Genomic DNA, 17,988 nt, shown 5'->3' on the forward strand with positions numbered 1-17,988 from the left:
ACTGGGTGAGCTTTACGGTCCCTTCCAACCCAAACCAGTCTGGGATTCCATGACTCCATAGTTCAGGAGTGGCTGCATCAACTCTTAGGGAGAGAACCCCCCAAGTTCCTCCTTGGCTGTGGATCCATTCAGTGCAGAGCAGCAGCCGCAGCCCTGCAGGACCCGGCTCTGCCTCACGCACAGGAGGACGAGGCTGCTCCTGCTGTGCCAACCATGGTGCCACGGGCATCCTGCTGCCTGCCTGGCAGCACTGCCCCCCGAGCTGAGCTCCTGCTCTGCCCCTCTCTCACAGCCCAGCCCGAGTGGCTGAAGGTCATCGCGGACACGGAGGCCGACATCGGGTCCGACCTGCGCTGGAGCTGCGCGGCCGCCGGCAAACCCCGGCCCACGGTCAGGTGGCTCCGGGACGGGCAGCCCCTGAGCTCCCAGGTACCCCTGACAACCCCCCCAACCCCCCCAGCACCCCTCAGCACCGACCCCGCTCCTCCAGACTCAGCCCCTTCTCCCGCCTCGCTGCAAACGCATCTCCAGCCCGTTCCTCACCCCGCATCCCCCTTCCATGTGCCCCCATGAGGCTGCAAAGCAACTGCCACGATCCCAAGTTCCCTCTGCTGGCACTGCCATCCCAGCCATTGCTTCGTGCAACTGCAGGGACTCACAGCCAGTTATCAGGGCAGGTGAATACCTGCCTTGGTGTGACCTGCACGGTGCTGCCCGGGCGCTCGGCAGTCTCAGCGAGCAGAGCACGGCGACGTGGGGGAGAGACTGGACGGCCCTAAAAACACACCCTGAGTTTTCCCCCGTGGAAAACCAGGCTGGCTCCGAAGAGCCTGCAATGAAACTCAACCCTGGCCACCCGAGGATTGAGTTCCACTTTTGTTTTTTTTCTCATCTAATGGGTTCATCCTCTTGTTTGCACAGAACCGCATCGAAGTGAGCGGTGGAGAGCTGAGATTTTCCAAGCTAGTCCTGGAGGACTCTGGCATGTATCAGTGTGTGGCTGAGAACAAGCATGGCACAGTTTATGCAAGTGCTGAATTAACAGTGCAAGGTAATTCCTCCCTTCCCAGAGCTCTGGGTTTCAATGGGACACTGAAGCATTTTAGACTCGTCCCGATGCTCGCGATCCCAGATTAAAGATGGGAGCAGACAAAAACTGCTTCACTCACCATTGAAATGTAGCTGCTGGTCCAATAAGACACTCTACGACCCTTTAAAATCTAAATCCTGTGTAAATTCAGTAACTCTGAAAGAGAACAAGGACATCTGTTTAGCCACAGAGAGTGTACAGGACACCCAGCAGCAGCACTACAAATTCTCTTCCACTACCAGCTCCTCTTTTTTGGAGGGAAAAGGTCAAAACCCCAAGAGTTCAGCATCCATTCAGCCTGTTTTGGTGGATGGTGAATGGAGCTGAACTGATGCCAAACCTGTTCCACACTGGTCTAAAAGTTTATCTCCTTGTGGTCAGGAGATTCCAGAGATAAATTAAAGGCCCTGAGCTCAACATTAAGACACTGAGGGCGACAGGTAAATCCCAATTCTCTCTGAGATCCCAGGAGGAGTTTTAGGCAAGCTGGATGTCTGTGCTGGGGACTTTGGGCAGGATATTGAAGAGAATATCCTCGACATGTTCCAAAGCAGCTGTTCTTGTGTCTCTCCAAGACCTTGCACTTGTTAGGGCCATTCCCATTGCTGTGTGAACAGGTGTGTCACCCAACACCTGCCCTGGCAGGTGTTAGAACCCACCCAGCAGCAGAGGAACCACTCCTTTCATCCCGCTCTCCAGATATTGCCTCGCTTCTCTTACCAAGCCATCCAACAACAGATCAACACCCAGTCACACGGCCCTTCAAACGCCCCCCGAGCAGGGGGTTCTGACCATTCCTTAACCCTGTCTTTTCCCCCCTGTAGCCTTAGCACCAGATTTTAGACTAAGCCCAGTGAAGCGGCTGATCCCGGCAGCCCGGAGTGGGAAGGTCATCATCCCCTGCCAGCCACGAGCAGCACCCAAAGCCACTGTGCTCTGGACCAAGGGGACTGAGCTTCTGGTCAACAGCAGCAGGTAGCAGCACAGACTCAGCTTCTGCCTAGAAACTGTAGCTAAAATCACTTTCTTTTTTTCTTGCCAGAAGACTGGACTTGATGACCCAAATGTGCTGCTCCGTCCCTGAGCTTTGTTGTTCCTCTAATTTCTTCTTTAGAAAACTCCTACATGATATTTTTCTGTCTGTCTTTTTTATCCCTGATTTCTCTAAAAGCAGCAAGTGCTGGAAATTACCGGGGTAGAGAGTGAACAGCCATTTTTAACCTTCCTCTTGTGTGGTTCCTCTCCCTCTCCAGGGTGACTATTACTGCAGATGGCACCTTGATCCTCCAGAACATCAGCAAATCTGATGAGGGAAAATACACCTGCTTTGCTGAGAATTTCATGGGCAAAGCCAACAGCACTGGGATCCTCTCTGTTCGAGGTAGAGCTGTTTGCCTTGATTTGGGGTCAATCGAGCAAGAAACGTCTAAGAATGACTGATGGGATATTTCTCCTCTCCTTATACCCCCAAAACCAATGCAGTACTCGGGGAATCAAAGTAATCTCAGCCTGTGGGGCAGCAAAACCTTCTGCTGACCCACCACATCCCCCACCAACCTGGAGAAAAGCACTTCCCTTCTCTAACGACCACAGTCCCTCCTCTTCCTCCTGTCAAAGTCCAGAGGGAGGACGAGCTGGAAAGGTGTTGGTTGGTTGGGATACTGGCACGTGGATGTTCTCAGCTCACAGCCCCTCTCTGCTCTTTCTCTGCAGATGCCACCAAGATCACCCTGGCACCGTCCAGCGCTGACATCAACGTGGGTGAGAACCTCACCCTGCAGTGCCACGCGTCCCATGACCCCACCATGGACCTCACCTTCACCTGGGCCCTGGACGATTTCCCCATCGACTTTGACAAGTCTGAGGGGCACTACTGGCGAGCCAGCGTGGTGAGGGCACAGGGCACTCCTGTGCCACCAAAAGGGGATGGGGAATTAGTGCCAGCCTCGTTGTTTGTGTGTCTGGGGGGGGCTGAACTCCAAATCTCTGCAAGTGTCCAAGGCCAGGTTGGATGGAGCGACCTGGGACAGTGGGAGGTGTCCCTGCCCGTGGCAGGGGGTGGGATGAGATGATCTTAAGGTCCCTTCCAACCCGAACCATTCCGTGATTCTGTGATCACTCCTCTCCTCAGCTGGACGAGGGAGAGGGGAAGGCTCATGGGTAGAGATGAGGGCAGGCAGGGATCACCCAGGGATCACCCAGGGATCATTCAGAGGTCACTCAGGGATCACTCAGATCACTCAGAGGTCACTCAGGGATCACTCAGATCACTCAGAGATCACTCAGGGATCACTCAGAGGTCACTCAGAGGTCACTCAGATCACTCAGAGGTCACTCAGGGATCACTCAGATCACTCAGAGGTCACTCAGGGATCACTCAGATCACTCAGAGATCACTCAGGGATCACTCAGGGATCACTCAGAGGTCACTCAGATCACTCAGAGGTCACTCAGGGATCACTCAGATCACTCAAGGATCACTCAGGGATCACTCAGATCACTCAGAGGTCACTCAGGGATCACTCAGAGGTCACTCAGATCACTCAGGTCACTCAGTGATCACCACCATGCGCAAAACAGACTCAGCACAGGCCACCTGATGGGCTCAGCCTTGGCCAGCAGTGGGTCCCTCTTGGGGCCAGCTGGCCCTGGGGCTCCATCACACACGGGGGAATCCTCCAGCAGCTCCTCACAGATCCCACTTCCACACCCCCCCCCCGCTACCAAAACCCAGCTTTGCAAACCCAAACCACAAACTCTGACCTGCGATCGGGTTCAAACACCCTCCCCACTGCCTGTTCTCTCTCCCCCCTGCAGAAGGAAGCCATCGGGGACCTGAGCATCTCCAACGCGCAGCTGAGGCACTCGGGGCGTTACACGTGCACGGCCCAGACCGTGGTGGACAGCGCCTCGGAGTCAGCCACGCTCACCGTCCGGGGTAACTGCCCTGCCAGGAGCCTCCCTGCTCCTCACAGGCCCCTAAGTCGTGGCATGGCCCTTGCAAGGGATCAGTTTGCCCTCCCCTTGCAGCCACCCCACCGTCTGATGTCTGAACTTCGTGACGCAGCTTAATGGGCGTGGTGGTTTTCGGCCAAAGGTTGGGCTTGATGACCTTGGGGGTCTTTTCCCAGCCTTGATGGTTCTGTGAGATCTGAAAGGAGCTTTTTCTGGAGGGTAAAAACTGGAGGTGAGGCCTCCCAGCCTCCAGAAAAGAAAGGCCTGATGTCAATTTACGACCTGCACAACGCAAAGAGCGATGAAGCTCCAAATCTTTGATCTGAGTAACACGTCCCTTTGTCTCCCAGGGCCTCCAGGCCCCCCCGGGGGTGTGGTGGTGAGAGACATCAGTGACACCAGCGTCCAGCTGAGCTGGAGCCGTGGCTTTGACAACCACAGCCCCATCGCCAGGTACCTCATCGAGGCCAGGACCCTCCTCTCCAGCAAGTGGAAGCAGATGAGGACCAGTAAGTGTCTCGATGGCAGCACTGGGGACACGGCCCTCGAGGGCCACCAGGCACTGGTGAGCCCCTGCTCTGTGCTGCCACTCGCTCTATTCGCCCTCCTCTGGTGTTATTGGATTATATAGATCCTGTAAACATTGAAGGCAACGCAGAGACAGCCCAGGTGGTGAACCTCATCCCTTGGATGGATTACGAGTTCCGGGTCCTGGCCAGTAACATCCTGGGAGTGGGGGAGCCGAGTTTACCCTCCAGCAAAATCCGCACCAAGGAAGCAGGTAGGTGTGGGGACACCCCTGGGAACCCGAGGGATCTGTCCCTGCCTGCTGGAGGGGGAAGGCTGGCTTGGTCCCAAAGGATTAATCATCCCCTCGAGTGCTCCTGGAGGTGAGGCCATCACAGGATTTTCTGCCTCTCTGCCCATTTCCATGGCAAACACGAAGCAGTGGCAGAGCTGGCAGTGACTTCCCCGGCGTCAGAGCCAGCATATGAAAGCATTATAAACCCTGTCTTCAAACCTTCTGGGCAGCAAGGCAAGGAAGGGGAAAGAGCTGTTGTATCACAGAGCACAGTTCTGCAAGAACAAGGCAGATTTCCCAGCAAAGAGCTGGGAATTTTCATCCCATCCCTGGCTGCCCGAACGTGCCAGTACAAGGGCTGGAAGAGCAGCAGAACTCAGTTCTCAGTGTGCCAAATGCAAAGCAACTCCTTTCCAATAAAAGCTCCCCTCCACATCCCTGCCTTTGGGCTTCATCCCTGTCCCCTCGGAGACGAGTTGGGCAGGCACAAGCCGGTGTTCCAGACCTGATTTCCACGGGTAAAAAAAAAGAGACCAGCCCCTCCCCGGGAGCTGTCACTGCCTGTGACGTGCCGTGTCTGTGCCTGTCTCCATCACTGCCACCCCCTTAACCCAACCTGTGCTGTCTGCTTTTGTTTGGGGACCTGACAGCACCCACTGTGGCACCATCTGGGCTCGGCGGCGGTGGAGGGGCTCCCAACGAGCTCATCATCAACTGGACGGTGAGTGCTGGCTGGGGGCCAAGGGGGGGAGCCCGGGCCACTCCCTTTGGGAAATCCCTGCTCCAGTCAGGATTCTGTTGAGCCAAACTTGGTCAAAAATCCTGCTGGCTTTGTTGGAAATGATAGAAGTTCCCTAGATTTTAATTGATGGCAGCAAGTGCCGGGTTTGGTTCTGCAGGCTCCTGCCGGTTTGATCTTTAAACCACCAAACCTTTGAGTTCCTCTGGAGTGGCTCTGATGGGCTTTAGGAGACAAGGCTTGAGGGAGCTGAAGATTGGACATCTGGGATCTTAAATTCGTGGCCATTCAGAGACAGGGTGGAGTAATCAGGAGACACAGAGGGGATTAGCAAAGACATCAGAGCCCGAGAGTCGGAGACTGTCTGAGGATAAGGGGAGCAAAGAATACAGAGCAAATTAGGCAGTGAAGGACAGAGCACTAATTAATGAGGGGAATTGTGTAACTTAGAACCAGTGAACGTTGATTTCTTTGTTTGATAGAAGAGAATGGAACAGAACAGGATAGAATAGAATGGAATGGAGTGGAGTGGAATAGAACAGAACAGAATAGAATAGAATAGAAGTAAACTAGGAATAGAATGGAATAGAATAGAACTAAACTAGGAATAGAATGGAATAGAATAGAACTAAACTAGGAATAGAATGGAATAGAAGTAAATTAGGAATAGAATAGAAGTAAATAGAATAGAACTAAACTAGGAATAGAATAGAATTAAATTAGGAATAGAGTAGAATAGAATAGAATAGAATAGAATAGGAATAGAATAGAATAGGAATAGAATAGAATAGGAATAGAATAGAATAGGAATAGAATAGAATAGGAATAGAATAGAATAGGAATAGAATAGAATAGAATTAAACTAGGAATAGAATAGAATAGAATAGGAATAGAATAGAATAGAATAGGAATAGAATAGAATAGGAATAGAATAGAATAGGAATAGAATAGAATAGGAATAGAATAGAACTAAACTAGGAATAGAATAGAATAGGAATAGAATAGAACTAAACTAGGAGTAGAATAGAAATATACGACAATCCTTGGAAGGGGCACAGGCAGCTGGAATGATTGACTCCCTATCCCTGGCCAGGATGAAGCAGTGCCTGTCCCACCAACCCTTCAAAGGTGGGCTCGGGGTGGGGGGGTTTCACTTGTTGCTGACGATTTTTAGCGAGTTTGAAGGCACTCTCTCCCCTCCCAGCCCACTCTGAGGGACTACCAGAACGGGGATGGGTTTGGGTACATCGTGTCCTTCCGGAGGAAGGGCTCCCAGGGCTGGCTGACGGCGCGGGTGCCCCACGCCGAGTCCCTGCACTACGTGTATCGCAACGAGAGCATCGCGCCCTACACCCCCTTCGAGGTGAAGATCAAGGCCTACAACAGGAAGGGAGAGGGCCCTGAGAGCCTCACTGCCATCGTGTACTCGGCTGAGGAAGGTAAAGGGGCTGCACCGGGGGGGGGGGGGGTTGCTGGGGGGGGTCAGCCTGGAGGTCCTTAGAGCCCCTCCCGGTGCCTAAAGGGGCACTGGGAGAGCTGGAGAGGGACTGGGGACAAGGGATGGAGGGACAGGATGGGGGAATGGCTTTAAGATGAAGGAGGGCAGGCTTAGATTAGATATTTTAAGGAGAAATTGTTTACTATAAGGGTGGTGAGGCCCTGGCACGGGTTGCCCAGAGAAGCTGTGGCTGCCCCATCCCTGGAAGGGTCCAAGTGTCCAGAGCAACCTGGGCTAGTGGAAGGTGGAACGAGATGAACCTCAATGTCCCTTCCAACCCAAACCATTCTATGCCTGCAGGGACCCAGAATCCACCCTATTCTGCCCTCAGCCAGGTCCCTGCTGGGTCTGTCTGGGAGCTCAGCAATAGGAGAGCTTCCTTTGGCTCCCAGAACACTGTAACATTCATCTGCTCCTTCAAACACCCAGAGATGTTCCCCCAGCCCAGCCACGACTGCCCCAGAGCCTGAGAGCAGACACAGACCCCCAGGACACCCAGCTGTGGCCCTGCTTGTCCTCCTAAGTCCCTAAATCCCTTCCCCTGGCTCTGCTCTGTCCCACAGCACCAGCTGTCTGCCCGCAGGGGGATGGGGCTGCAGGACAGCCCTTTGTCTGGTGCCCAAGTGCTGCTGCCCAGAGCCAGGAAAAAGGAGTTTATTCCCTTTCCTTGTCTTTTTCAGAACCCAAAGTGGCTCCTTACAGGGTTGTGGCCAAGTCTGTTCTGTCCTCGGAGATGGATGTGTCCTGGGAGCCCGTGGAGCAGGGGGATGTCACGGGAGTGCTCTTGGGCTACGAGGTACAGGTCTGGGATGGGAGACACTGAGGCTGAGGTGGGAGAGCCCAGCACAGAAAACTCCCCCAGGTCAAGTGAGGTGGAAGGAAACAGCATTTTGTTGCCAAAGGGGGAGGATAATGAAGAGCCAAGTGGCTCTGATGGGGCTGGGGCTGCTGCTCACAGGAGAGACTGAGAGAGAAACATCCCCTTTGTCCTGGTTGCCTTTCCACCTCAACCCCAGGCACACACAAAGCAAAATAATAAATAACAGCGAGGGGTCTCCAGCCCTGGCTGTGGATTTGCAGATCCCTCTGTCCTTACTAAAACCCCCCGTGTCCTTCTCTGCCCAGATCCGGTACTGGAAGGACGGGGACAAGGAGGAGGCAGCTGACAGGGTGAGGACAGCAGGGCTGGTCACATCTGCCCACGTGACAGGGCTGAACCCCAACACCAACTACCACGTGTCAGTCCGAGCCTACAACCGGGCTGGGACCGGCCCCCCCAGCGCCTCCACCAACGTCACCACCACCAGGCCACGTGAGTGACCCCCCCAGCTGCACATCCCCCTCCTCCCCGGGGCTGCTGCTTCCTCCTCGGGACCCCCAAAAACCTGAGTCACTCTTTATCCTGCTGCTCTGAGGCCGTTTCACGTCATCCATGAAACGGTTTCCCTGAATTTTCTGAGATCAGAATTGAGCTCTGTGTATCCCTCACCCTAGAGCTGTTTTTCCCTCACCTGAGCTCTGTGTATTCCTCACCTGAGGTGTGTGTATCCCTCACCTTGGGATCTATGTATCCCTCACCTGAGAGCTGTGCATCCCTCACCTTGGGATCTGTGTATCCCTCACCTTGGGATCTGTGTATCCCTCACCCTAGAGCTGTGTATCCCTCACCTGAGCTCTGTGTATCCCTCACCCTGGAGCTGTTTTTCCCTCACCTGATCTCTGTGTATCCCTCACCTGATCTCTGTGTATCCCTCACCTGATCTCTGTGTATCCCTCACCTGATCTCTGTGTATCCCTCACCTGAACTGTGCGGATCCCTCCCCTGAGCTCTTTGTATCCCTCACCCTGGAGCTGTGTATCCCTCACTTTGGGATCTGTGTACCCCTCACCTGAGCTCTGTGTATCCCTCAACCTGGAGCTGTTTTTCCCTCACCTGAGCTCTGTGTATCCCTCCCCTGAGCTCTGTGCTCAGGGTCACCTTTGGTGGCCCTTTAAACCCTCCCCGGGGGTGACATCAGCCCTGCTCAGGGAGCCTCAGGAGATGCCTGTAACCAGCACAACCCGAATCACTGAACCCCTGTCTTGCTTTGCATCCCTTAGCACCAAAAAGGCCACCTGGCAACATCTCCTGGACTTTCTCTGGCTCCACAGTCACCATCAAGTGGGACCCGGTGGTGGCGAGGGCGGACGAGTCGGCGGTGACGGGGTACAAGGTACAGGCAGGACGGGGCTGGGCTGCCCTCAGGGGGGAGTGACCCCCAGGAAAACACAAAACCCACAATTCCCTCTCCCAACAGATGCTCTACAGGCAGGATTCCCACTCTGCCCCCACCCTGTACCTGGCCAGCAAGAGCCGGATCGACATCCCCATCCCCGAGGATTTCACCCACGCCTTCGTGCAGATCCGGGTCACGGGGCCGGGGGGGGACGGGACCCCTGCAGAAGTTCACATCCTCCGGAACAGTGGTAGGTTCATTCCTCTGCCCACACCCACCCCGGGCACAAACAGCCCTTCACGAGGTGCTTCCCAGGAGCTCAGAGAGACAGGAGTCACCTGCAGCTCCCCTGCCCGTCCTTCCCACCGCTGTGCCCGGACAAAGGGTGACCCAGTCCCACCTCCTCCCCCACCTGACCCCACAGCACGGTGTAACCATCAATGCCAGAGTGTAACCATCAATGCCAGAGTGTAACCATCAATGCCAGAGTGTAACCATCAATGCCAGGGCGTAACCATCAATGCCAGGGCGTAACAATCAATGCCAGGGTGTTTTTAAATCCCACTCCCCCTTCCAGGGACACGGGAGAACATCCTACCCCAGGATTTTAGGTTGAGATTCTGAAATCGGGCTTTTCTGCTAATGGCCCTTGGTTCCCTTGTGCTGTTCACTCAGAAGAACTCCTGACACATCGCTCTCCATCCTCCCAAGCTCTGACAACCTTTCAGTCCAGCCTGAACCCACCTTATATATTTGCAGCTAAAGCCCCCGAGATCCCCCCAGTCCCCCAACTCACCCAGAGTTCAAAACTAAGAGTAAGTTCTTTGCTACGAGTGAAATCCTGACTGTTTGTGACCCACCCTCACTCTGGGCCCCCCCAGCAGGTTCCCTTGCTCCAGGGGGTGAGTCCTCAGACCCCATCTCCAAATTCTTGCTCCAACACCAGCGTTCCTGGGAGGTTCCTCAGTGACAAACAGGAGCACACGGGAGCCCCACAACCAACACCTCGAGTCCCCCGCTGTCTGTGCCACCAGGCAGCTGCTGCTTCCCTGTCCCTCTCTTTTCCAGGGACCAGTATGATGGTGGAAGACTCGGGGACGAGGCCCCAGGCTGTGGTGATCACCACCAACTCCCTGCTCATGGTGGCCCTGATCAGCTCCCTGGAGCTCTGACCGAGGCCGGACGCGGGACTCGGGATGTGATTCCCCCCGATCCAGGCGGGAAAAACCACAACACTCGGCTGCTGCAACTCCCACTTTCTACCAGAGCAGCACCACAGGGAGAGGATTTGACAGAGGAGGAGGAGGAGGAGGAGGAGGAAAGAAACAGCTTTTTTTTTTTGGTTTGGAGGAACGTGAGGTTTCCTACGAGAGACGCGTCCCTTTGACCGATGAAACTTTTTTAAAGGGACGAGGAAAGGAAGAATTCCCCGGGAATTCTGCAGCCAACTGCCCCCTCCCCTCACAGCACCCAGTAGGTTTTCTGCCTTATGAAGCCATGTATGAGATAACCAGACTGCTAAATTGGACTTTTTTTTTTTTTTAACTCTGTATAGTGAATTTTTTTTTTTTTTGGGGGGGGGGGACACAGGGAGGACGGGGACTGAGAGTTCCCATCTCTGAGGAGTTATGGGACAGGATTTAGTCTTTCTTCCCCATAACATGAGACAAATTTTGCAGCAACCAGCCCCAGGAGCTAAAGCCAGGGGAGGACTGATCTCTGCCCCAGCCTGGGGTTTGTCTCAGCTGCTCTGAGGTGCAACTTCAATGTTTCCCCATATCCCACGTGCTTTTGGGGTGGTGTCGTGACCCTGTTTGCTTCTTTCCTTCCTGTCTGGGGGGAAAAGGGAAAAGGAGATAGTTTTCTAGGGGGAAAAAAAAAAAAGTAGCTCTGCCTAAAAATGGAGGTGTCAATAAATCCCAGTTCAGCAGAGGGGCTTAAAGGAGGAGGGAAAAGTATATTCCATATATATACATAATTGAAACAAGAACTGGAGACTTGAGGAAGCCACCACTGGGACAATGAGGAGAATCTGGGCTCAGATTCCTCTCCCTGCACACAGAATTCATCCAGCCCAAATGTCAGGCTCAGCCTGGGGCTGCAGGACTGAGATCCAGCCCAGAGGTTGGTCTGGCTTTGAGGCTCAACAGCCCAAAGCACAGGGATGCTGAGGGGCACCTTTAGCTGGGAAAAGATGGGATGCACCACTCCCTGAACTGCCTGGGAATAATGTTCCTGTTCAAATCTCTGCCTCCCAGTAAAGCAGTGACCAAAGTTAATGAGGGTTGATTCCTGTTGCTGCTGGGTTGATCCCAAGGGTGCTTTTAGGGGCCTTTCCCTCCCTCCTTCCCAAAGGACAACACTCCCAGCCCCCAGAATTACCTGGCCAAGGGCTGCAGCTGCAGCACTGAGCCCTGCCAAGGCCCTGGCACAGTTTCCACACTAAATGCCAATTCCTTGCCCTTTTTAACCATTTTAAACTGCTGTGTCCTAAGTCTTGGGGAGCATTTGAGAGATTACAGGCTGCCCAGGGACTGCCCTGGAGTCAGAATCCCTGGAAACGTCCAAAAAACCTGTGGATGTGGCACTCGGGAATGTAGTTTAGTGCTGATCACTAATGGACTCGAGGATCTTAAAAGGTCTTTTCCAACCTTAATGATTCCATGATTCCATAAAGCCCCTGGTCTCCCAGAGGGTGATGCCTGTTGTGTGTATCCAGAGTAACCCATCACAGTTATTCCCCAGCCCTGGAAGCAAAGAGGGAAAAGCCCAGGTGGGTTCCCAGGGTGGGATGAGCAGCTCTGGGATGAGGGGAGGAGGCTCCCTGTGTTTAGCAAACAACAGCAATGTTTTAACAACCAGGCAAAGAAAAATAAACGTAATGGAAATGTGTTAACACCTCGAGCTCACCTGCACGAAGCAAGGAAACCTCCTTTTTCCCATGAAAAACAATAGCTGGGATAAAGTGGGAACAGCAGCCAAAGGCTCCTCCTGGCACAGGGCAGGATGAGGGAGGAACTGTCATTCCCAGGTCCCTCTGCAGCTCTCCAGGAATTACCCACCTCCAGTCTGGGGGAATTCGCTGATCCTCCAAAGCTGTGGAGCCAGAAAAGGCAGTGGCAGGTTATGGAACTGCAGGGAAAACCCCGGGAAACCCCCGAGGGAAGGACAGGAGGGAGGGACAGCACAGGGTTCCCACTGGAGGATGAGAAAAGCCACGTTCAGGGCCGGGTGGTGGCAGGGAAATCCCTCTGCAGACCCCACGGCTCGGGGTTTGTACAGGTACAAGTCAAATTAAGACCAAGAGTGGCTTGTTTGGGGCAGTTCTGGTGCTGGTGATTTATAAGAGGGGTAAGTGAGGCATGGAAAAGGAGGGAAGAAGGAAAGGGGAAAAGGAAAAAAGAGAAAAAGATAAAGAAAAAGAGAAAAATAGAAAAAGGGAAAAGGAAAGAGGAGAAAGGAAAAGGGGAAAGGGAAAAAAGGAAAGGGAAAAGGAAAAAGGGGAAAAGGAAAAAGGAGAAAGGAAAAGGGGAAAGGGAAAAAAGGGAAAGGGAAAAGGAAACAGGAAAGGGAAAAAGAGAAAAAGGGAAAAGGAGAAAGGAAAAGGGGAAAGGAAAAAGGAAAGGGAAAAGGAAAAGGGGAAAAGGAAAAAGGAAAGGGAAAAAAAAAAAAAAGGAAAAAAAAAAAAAAAAAAAAAAAAAAAAAAAGGAAAAAAAAAAAAAAAAAAAAAAAAAAAAAAAAAAAAAAAAAAAAAAAAAAAAAAAGTGAAAAAGGAAAAGGGGAAAGGAAAAAAGAAAAGGGAAAAGGGGAAAGGAAAAGGGGAAAGGAAAAGGGAAAAGGAAGAGAAAAGAGGGAAAGGAAAAGGAGAAAGGAAAAGAAAAGGGGAAAAGGGAAAAGGAAAAAAAGGGGGAAAAGGAAAAGGGAAAAGAAAAAAGGGGAAAAGGGAAAAGGAAAAGGAAAAAGAAAAAGGAAAAAGGAAAAAGGAAAAGAAAAAAAGGGAAAAAGGGAAAGGGAAAAGGGAAAAGGAGCTGCAGAGACTCCACTCATCACTCGTGTTATGAGCTCAGGGATTTCTGCTGCCCAGGGCTCTGCCAGGGCAGGGGCAGCATCATTACAGATCCCAGCAGGAGCAGCCAGGATTGGGGTGAATCCCTGCCCAAGGACCCTCATTAAACGGGCTGCACACGGCAGAAATCAAGGAAACAAATGGATCCGGGCTGCCAAACAGGCAGGAGCTGCTGGGAACAGCCCGTGGAGAGAACACAGCACGTCCTGCCCTGCAGGGGAACCTTCCCAGCCTGCTGGCTTGGGCTGTGGGGTGGAGAGAACCTGGGGAGGAGCAGAAAGGAGAGGGGAAAGGGGGGACAAGAATACTTATCCCAGAGCTTTATCCCAGGAGATTGTGGAGCTGCTGCAGGAACAAGGGTCACAATGAATGGGGGAGCCCCATTAATCAATGGAGGAGTCCCATTAATCAATGGAGGAGTCCCCCAGCCCCAGCCTGGCCCAAAAGCAGCTCAGGGGGGTTGTTTCCTTTGCTGCAGAGTCACTCAGCTATTCCAGGAGCTCCCAGCGATTCCCGGCGCTGCCAAGGCCTCCTGTTAACAGCTCCCCCTCCTGTTATCAGCTCCCCCTCCCCAGGTGCCAAAGCCATCAGCGGCTGCGCTCCCTCCCTCTCCCAATCTGGCTGGAGCAGCTCAGCACTAATTGCTTCCCGGTGAATCTGTTCCACACAAACTCCTCCAGCTGGGAACCGGCAGCACCAAAGGTCTGCACGGAGCCCCCTCCTCCAGGGGAGGGTGAAGAGCTGAGTTCCCAACTCAGGGCACAAAGAGACACCTTTTTTTTTTTCTTTCTTCCTGCGATTCCTCCGCTTGTGGTGCCTGAGGAAACCCCCATCTCTCAGGAAGAGCTGGGAAGAGAAGCAGGGATGGGGAGATGCTGTTGGAAAGGTTCCTGCTTCAGCTGCTTGCACTGACCTTCCTGCACCTCCAACCTCTCCTGGTCCCTTTTTCCCTCCCTCCCCTCCAGCCCCCACAGACCTGTTTAGTTAAACACCCCCCAACACACTTAATCAAAAAGCACCCCAGGAAAGTGCCATTAAGAGGCCCAGTCCCCTCCTTGCTGACAGCTGGAGCCACACTGTCCATCCCAGCCTTCCATCTCAAATTAAGCATTAAAATTATATATATTAATCTTCCCTGCTCGGGGCATCTGGGTCCCCTCAGGAAGAAAAAAAAAAAAAAAGACATAATAAAAAGATGAAAAAGGAGCCTTTTGGCTCCCACTCTGACCTCCTCAGCTGAGCAGGGGGAAATGGGCTCTGCTGGAGCTTTCATGTCGTTCTGGCCAGGTTTTTTAAAATCACAGCTGCCCCCAGGATGCAGAGCCCCGAATTTCCATCACAAAGAGCAGAGAAGGTCCCCAGATGGGGCAGCTCCTGGTTGATTTTAAGCATCAGCTCCCAGCCCTCTCCCCCGTGGTGGGTCACTCCCAATTTGCCCATTTTCTTCGTGTTCAGAAGGCAAAAAGAGCTCTGGAAACCAGGGGTGGGAAGTGCCTATTTCAGTTTTCACTGGCAAATAAAAGTGTTTCCCTCCATTTAAAGCATTTTTGTGTCGTTCTGCTAAGAAGAAAAACTAATTGTAATGTTTCCATCTTTAATATCAGGGCTGTATGGTTATTTTCCCTGGACTTGGGTGTGCTTTGAATTCCTGTAATTCACAGGGGAAAAAAGGAAACTGAGAGTAAATAGAGTTGTTTACTGGAAAATAAGAAAGTAAGAAGGGAAGGAACTTCATAGGACCCTGATTTTGCTTCCAAGGGGGAGGCAACACCCCTGCAGAGCTGCTGCTTCCTGCTGTTCACCACCAGGAAAGATCCACAGACCCACTGAACTCTTCCCTTCCTCCCCCTTGGAGCATTTCAGGGATGAGCTCAGCTCTGAATCAGGACTAAAAACACACCCAAGGTCTGTTTGTTCCTGAGCTGAAGGTCTGTCTGTGCTCCTGCTCTGCTGCTCAGCTCTCAGAGGGAACAGGGCACACTCCAACCAGCCCTGAGGACACCTGGAGTTTTCCAGGCTCCAGTGGGAGGAGATGTGTCTCCAGGGCAGGAGGCAGTGCTGGTCCATCCCTCGTCCCCACAGCCACTGTGACCAAAGCCTTGGAGCTGGGGAAAGGACTCAACCAGCCAGGAAATCTGCTCTTGCTGGAGGAACATCCCCCACCAACCCCTGAGCTGTGGCAGCTCCAGCCCCACAGAGCTCTCAGCAAGGCAGGAGAAATTTGGGGAGATGACAGGAATAAGGGTGGCAGGTTAAATAAAACCCCCAAACACCTCGAGGTAAAACAAAGACCCATCAGAGGAGCACAGTTGTGAGCTGGCAGCTGTTTGCTGTGGCTCAGTGTCCTCCAAATCCTGCCTGGATCATTCCAGAACTCCACTGGAGGCAAACTGCCTCGTCCCACCCGTCTGCAGTGCTCCAGTGAGACTCAGGCTCTGCTCTAAAACCCTGCACTAATTCACTAAGGAAAAATTCCAGAATAAATTTGTGTCAGCCAGAAAATAAAGCACAAATATCACATAAAACACCCATGGAATCACTGGAGTCTCCTGAGCTGGAAGGGACCCACGAGGATCACCAAAGTCCAGCCCTACACAGACAACCCCAAGAACCACACCCCGAATTCCTCCTTAACACCAATAAAGAGACAAATGCAAACAATTGCACGGATCTCACACTTCATTTCTCTGCTCCTCTCCTCCTCCAAAGCCTCTGGCAGCAGCAGAGCAGGAGGCTGAGCAGGATGGCCCCCAGCACTCCGCTCCCAATTCCCAGCACAGCTTCGTGGAACTCCTCCTGCTCCCAGAAGCGCTCCCGCCCTTCCCGGCTGCCGTTCCCGGCGCTCCCCTCCTTCAGGTTCCCCTCCAGCTTCTGCTCCCAGGTCAGGGCCTGCTGGAAGTCGAGCCCCACCAGGTCCCCAGGGATGACCCTGAGGCCAAAGTAGACCCTCTTGACGAGCTTGGAGGTGCCCTGGAGGTGCACGTCGCACCGGTAGGTCCCGGCGTGCGCCTCCCGCGCGGGGTTGAAGCTCAGGGCAGGGCTGGAGTTCCTCAGGGGCTCGAACAGGAGGTCGATGGTGGTGATGAGGCCCCGGGCCAGCTGCCAGGTGTAGCTGTAGCTGTGGTTGCCCGGCCTGGGGGCATCAGGGGCCAGGCAGGGCAGCTGGAGGGGCTGCCCCGTGGGCACGGTGAGGTGCTGGAGCCCGCACAGGGAGCTGCCCAGGCAGTAGGAGCTGACCAGGGAGCAGTTCCTCCTCTCCCCGGCCGGGGTCACCTCACAGAGCTCCTCCACCTTCAGGCCTGGCCCGCAGGTGACGCTGCAGGGCGTGGAGTTCACAGCAATCCTGGCCACCGATGCCCTGAGCTTCTCCTTGATCTCCTCCGAGATGGGCACCTCGCCCGGGACGGGCACCTCGCCCGGGGACACCACGGCCAGGACACACAGGGCACTCAGCACCAGCCTGGGGACGTGGCTCTGCTCCAAGGGCTTCATGGCAGCTCCTCAACCTGAATTCAGCAGCCAAAACACCCCCCAGAATCATCCTCTGTAAACCTTCACAGTCGGTGTTTCCGAAATCCCACCAGCACCATCTTCAATCCTTCCACCAGGGGAGATCCTTGGGGACATCCTTCCACTAATAGAGATCCTTCCCCTAGGAGAGCTCCTTCCCCTAGGGAAAATCCTTCCACTAGGAGAGATCCTTCCACTAGGAGAGATCCTTCCCCTAGGAGAGATCCTTCCCCTAGGAGAGATCCTTCCCCTAGGGGAGATCCTTCCACCAGGGGAGATCCTTCCACTAATAGAGATCCTTCCACTAATAGAGATCCTTCCACCAGGAGAGATTCTTCCACTAGGGAAGATCCTCCCACTAAGGAAGATCCTTCTACTAGGAGAGATCCTTCCACTGAGAGAGATCCTTCCCCTAGGAAAGATCCTTCCACTAGGGGAGATCCTTCCACTAGGGGAGATCCTTCCTTTAGGAAAAATCCTTCCCCTAGGGAAGATCCTTCCACTAGGAAAGAAAGATCCTTCCCCTAGGGGAGATCCTTCCACTAATAGAGATCCCTCCACCAGGAGAGATCCTGCCAGGCTGGAAGCACAGCACTGCCAAAAGAGACCCAGCAACCCGTTCCTGTGTCCCCCAGAACGTGAGTCAGGAATCCCAGTTCCTTCAGCAGGGCAGGGGAATGTTCCCCTCCAGCACATTCCAGCAATTTGGGTGTATTTGATAGCTTAGAGATGATGTTCTCCCTTCTCTGCAAGACTTTCTGTGCCTTTTCAGGCAAATTTTCACTGTAAAGAAGCTCCACTTTAACTTTCCCACCAAGCTACAAAATGACAGAGGTGATCACTACAGGAATCCTTAAACTAATGCTGTGGAGCACAAGGAAATCCCAATTCCTTGTGCAGGACCTGTCCAGTTCTGACCTACCCACACATCCCCCAGCCTAAAGCACTCCCCCAGTTCAAACCCAACATTCCAACCTCCAGACACTCTGATCCACTGAAATCCAAGGCAGTCTGGGCAGGGGTTTGCCCCTGCTGACACCCAGATCCACTCCCAGGGGAGCAGAGCTGATGTCACAGCCCCAAACATTCCGAGGAGGAACAAAGGGAAGGCA

The 17,988-nt window shown here is 53.4% G+C and overlaps 2 protein-coding genes across 2 annotated transcripts in view; one reads left to right on the plus strand and one right to left on the minus strand.

The window, feature by feature from the left end:
* CNTN2 (contactin 2) overlaps nt 1-12,192 on the plus strand; it is a 30,251-nt gene extending 18,059 nt beyond the window's left edge. Inside the window, exons 9-23 of the mRNA XM_032710802.1 lie at nt 293-429; nt 922-1,051; nt 1,915-2,065; nt 2,344-2,471; nt 2,804-2,979; nt 3,908-4,028; nt 4,396-4,554; nt 4,677-4,826; nt 5,498-5,568; nt 6,791-7,025; nt 7,765-7,880; nt 8,210-8,396; nt 9,185-9,297; nt 9,382-9,550; nt 10,369-12,192. Coding sequence (XP_032566693.1) covers nt 293-429; nt 922-1,051; nt 1,915-2,065; nt 2,344-2,471; nt 2,804-2,979; nt 3,908-4,028; nt 4,396-4,554; nt 4,677-4,826; nt 5,498-5,568; nt 6,791-7,025; nt 7,765-7,880; nt 8,210-8,396; nt 9,185-9,297; nt 9,382-9,550; nt 10,369-10,472 — 2,147 coding nt within the window. The 3' untranslated portion in view covers nt 10,473-12,192. The remainder of the gene's footprint in view (nt 1-292; nt 430-921; nt 1,052-1,914; nt 2,066-2,343; nt 2,472-2,803; nt 2,980-3,907; nt 4,029-4,395; nt 4,555-4,676; nt 4,827-5,497; nt 5,569-6,790; nt 7,026-7,764; nt 7,881-8,209; nt 8,397-9,184; nt 9,298-9,381; nt 9,551-10,368) is intronic.
* A 3,835-nt stretch (nt 12,193-16,027) lies between these two features.
* TMEM81 (transmembrane protein 81) lies at nt 16,028-17,980 on the minus strand. Its single transcript, XM_032710468.1, has 2 exons — nt 17,852-17,980; nt 16,028-16,872 (listed from the first exon to the last, which is right to left on the minus strand). The coding sequence occupies exon 2, from the start codon at nt 16,856-16,858 to the stop codon at nt 16,046-16,048; it is 813 nt and encodes a 270-aa protein (XP_032566359.1). The 5' UTR covers nt 16,859-16,872; nt 17,852-17,980; the 3' UTR covers nt 16,028-16,045.
* Nucleotides 17,981-17,988: the final 8 nt, after the last annotated feature.

The sequence above is a fragment of the Chiroxiphia lanceolata genome, chromosome 25 (genome assembly GCF_009829145.1).
Source record: "Chiroxiphia lanceolata isolate bChiLan1 chromosome 25, bChiLan1.pri, whole genome shotgun sequence".
Taxonomy (NCBI): Eukaryota; Metazoa; Chordata; class Aves; order Passeriformes; family Pipridae; genus Chiroxiphia; species Chiroxiphia lanceolata.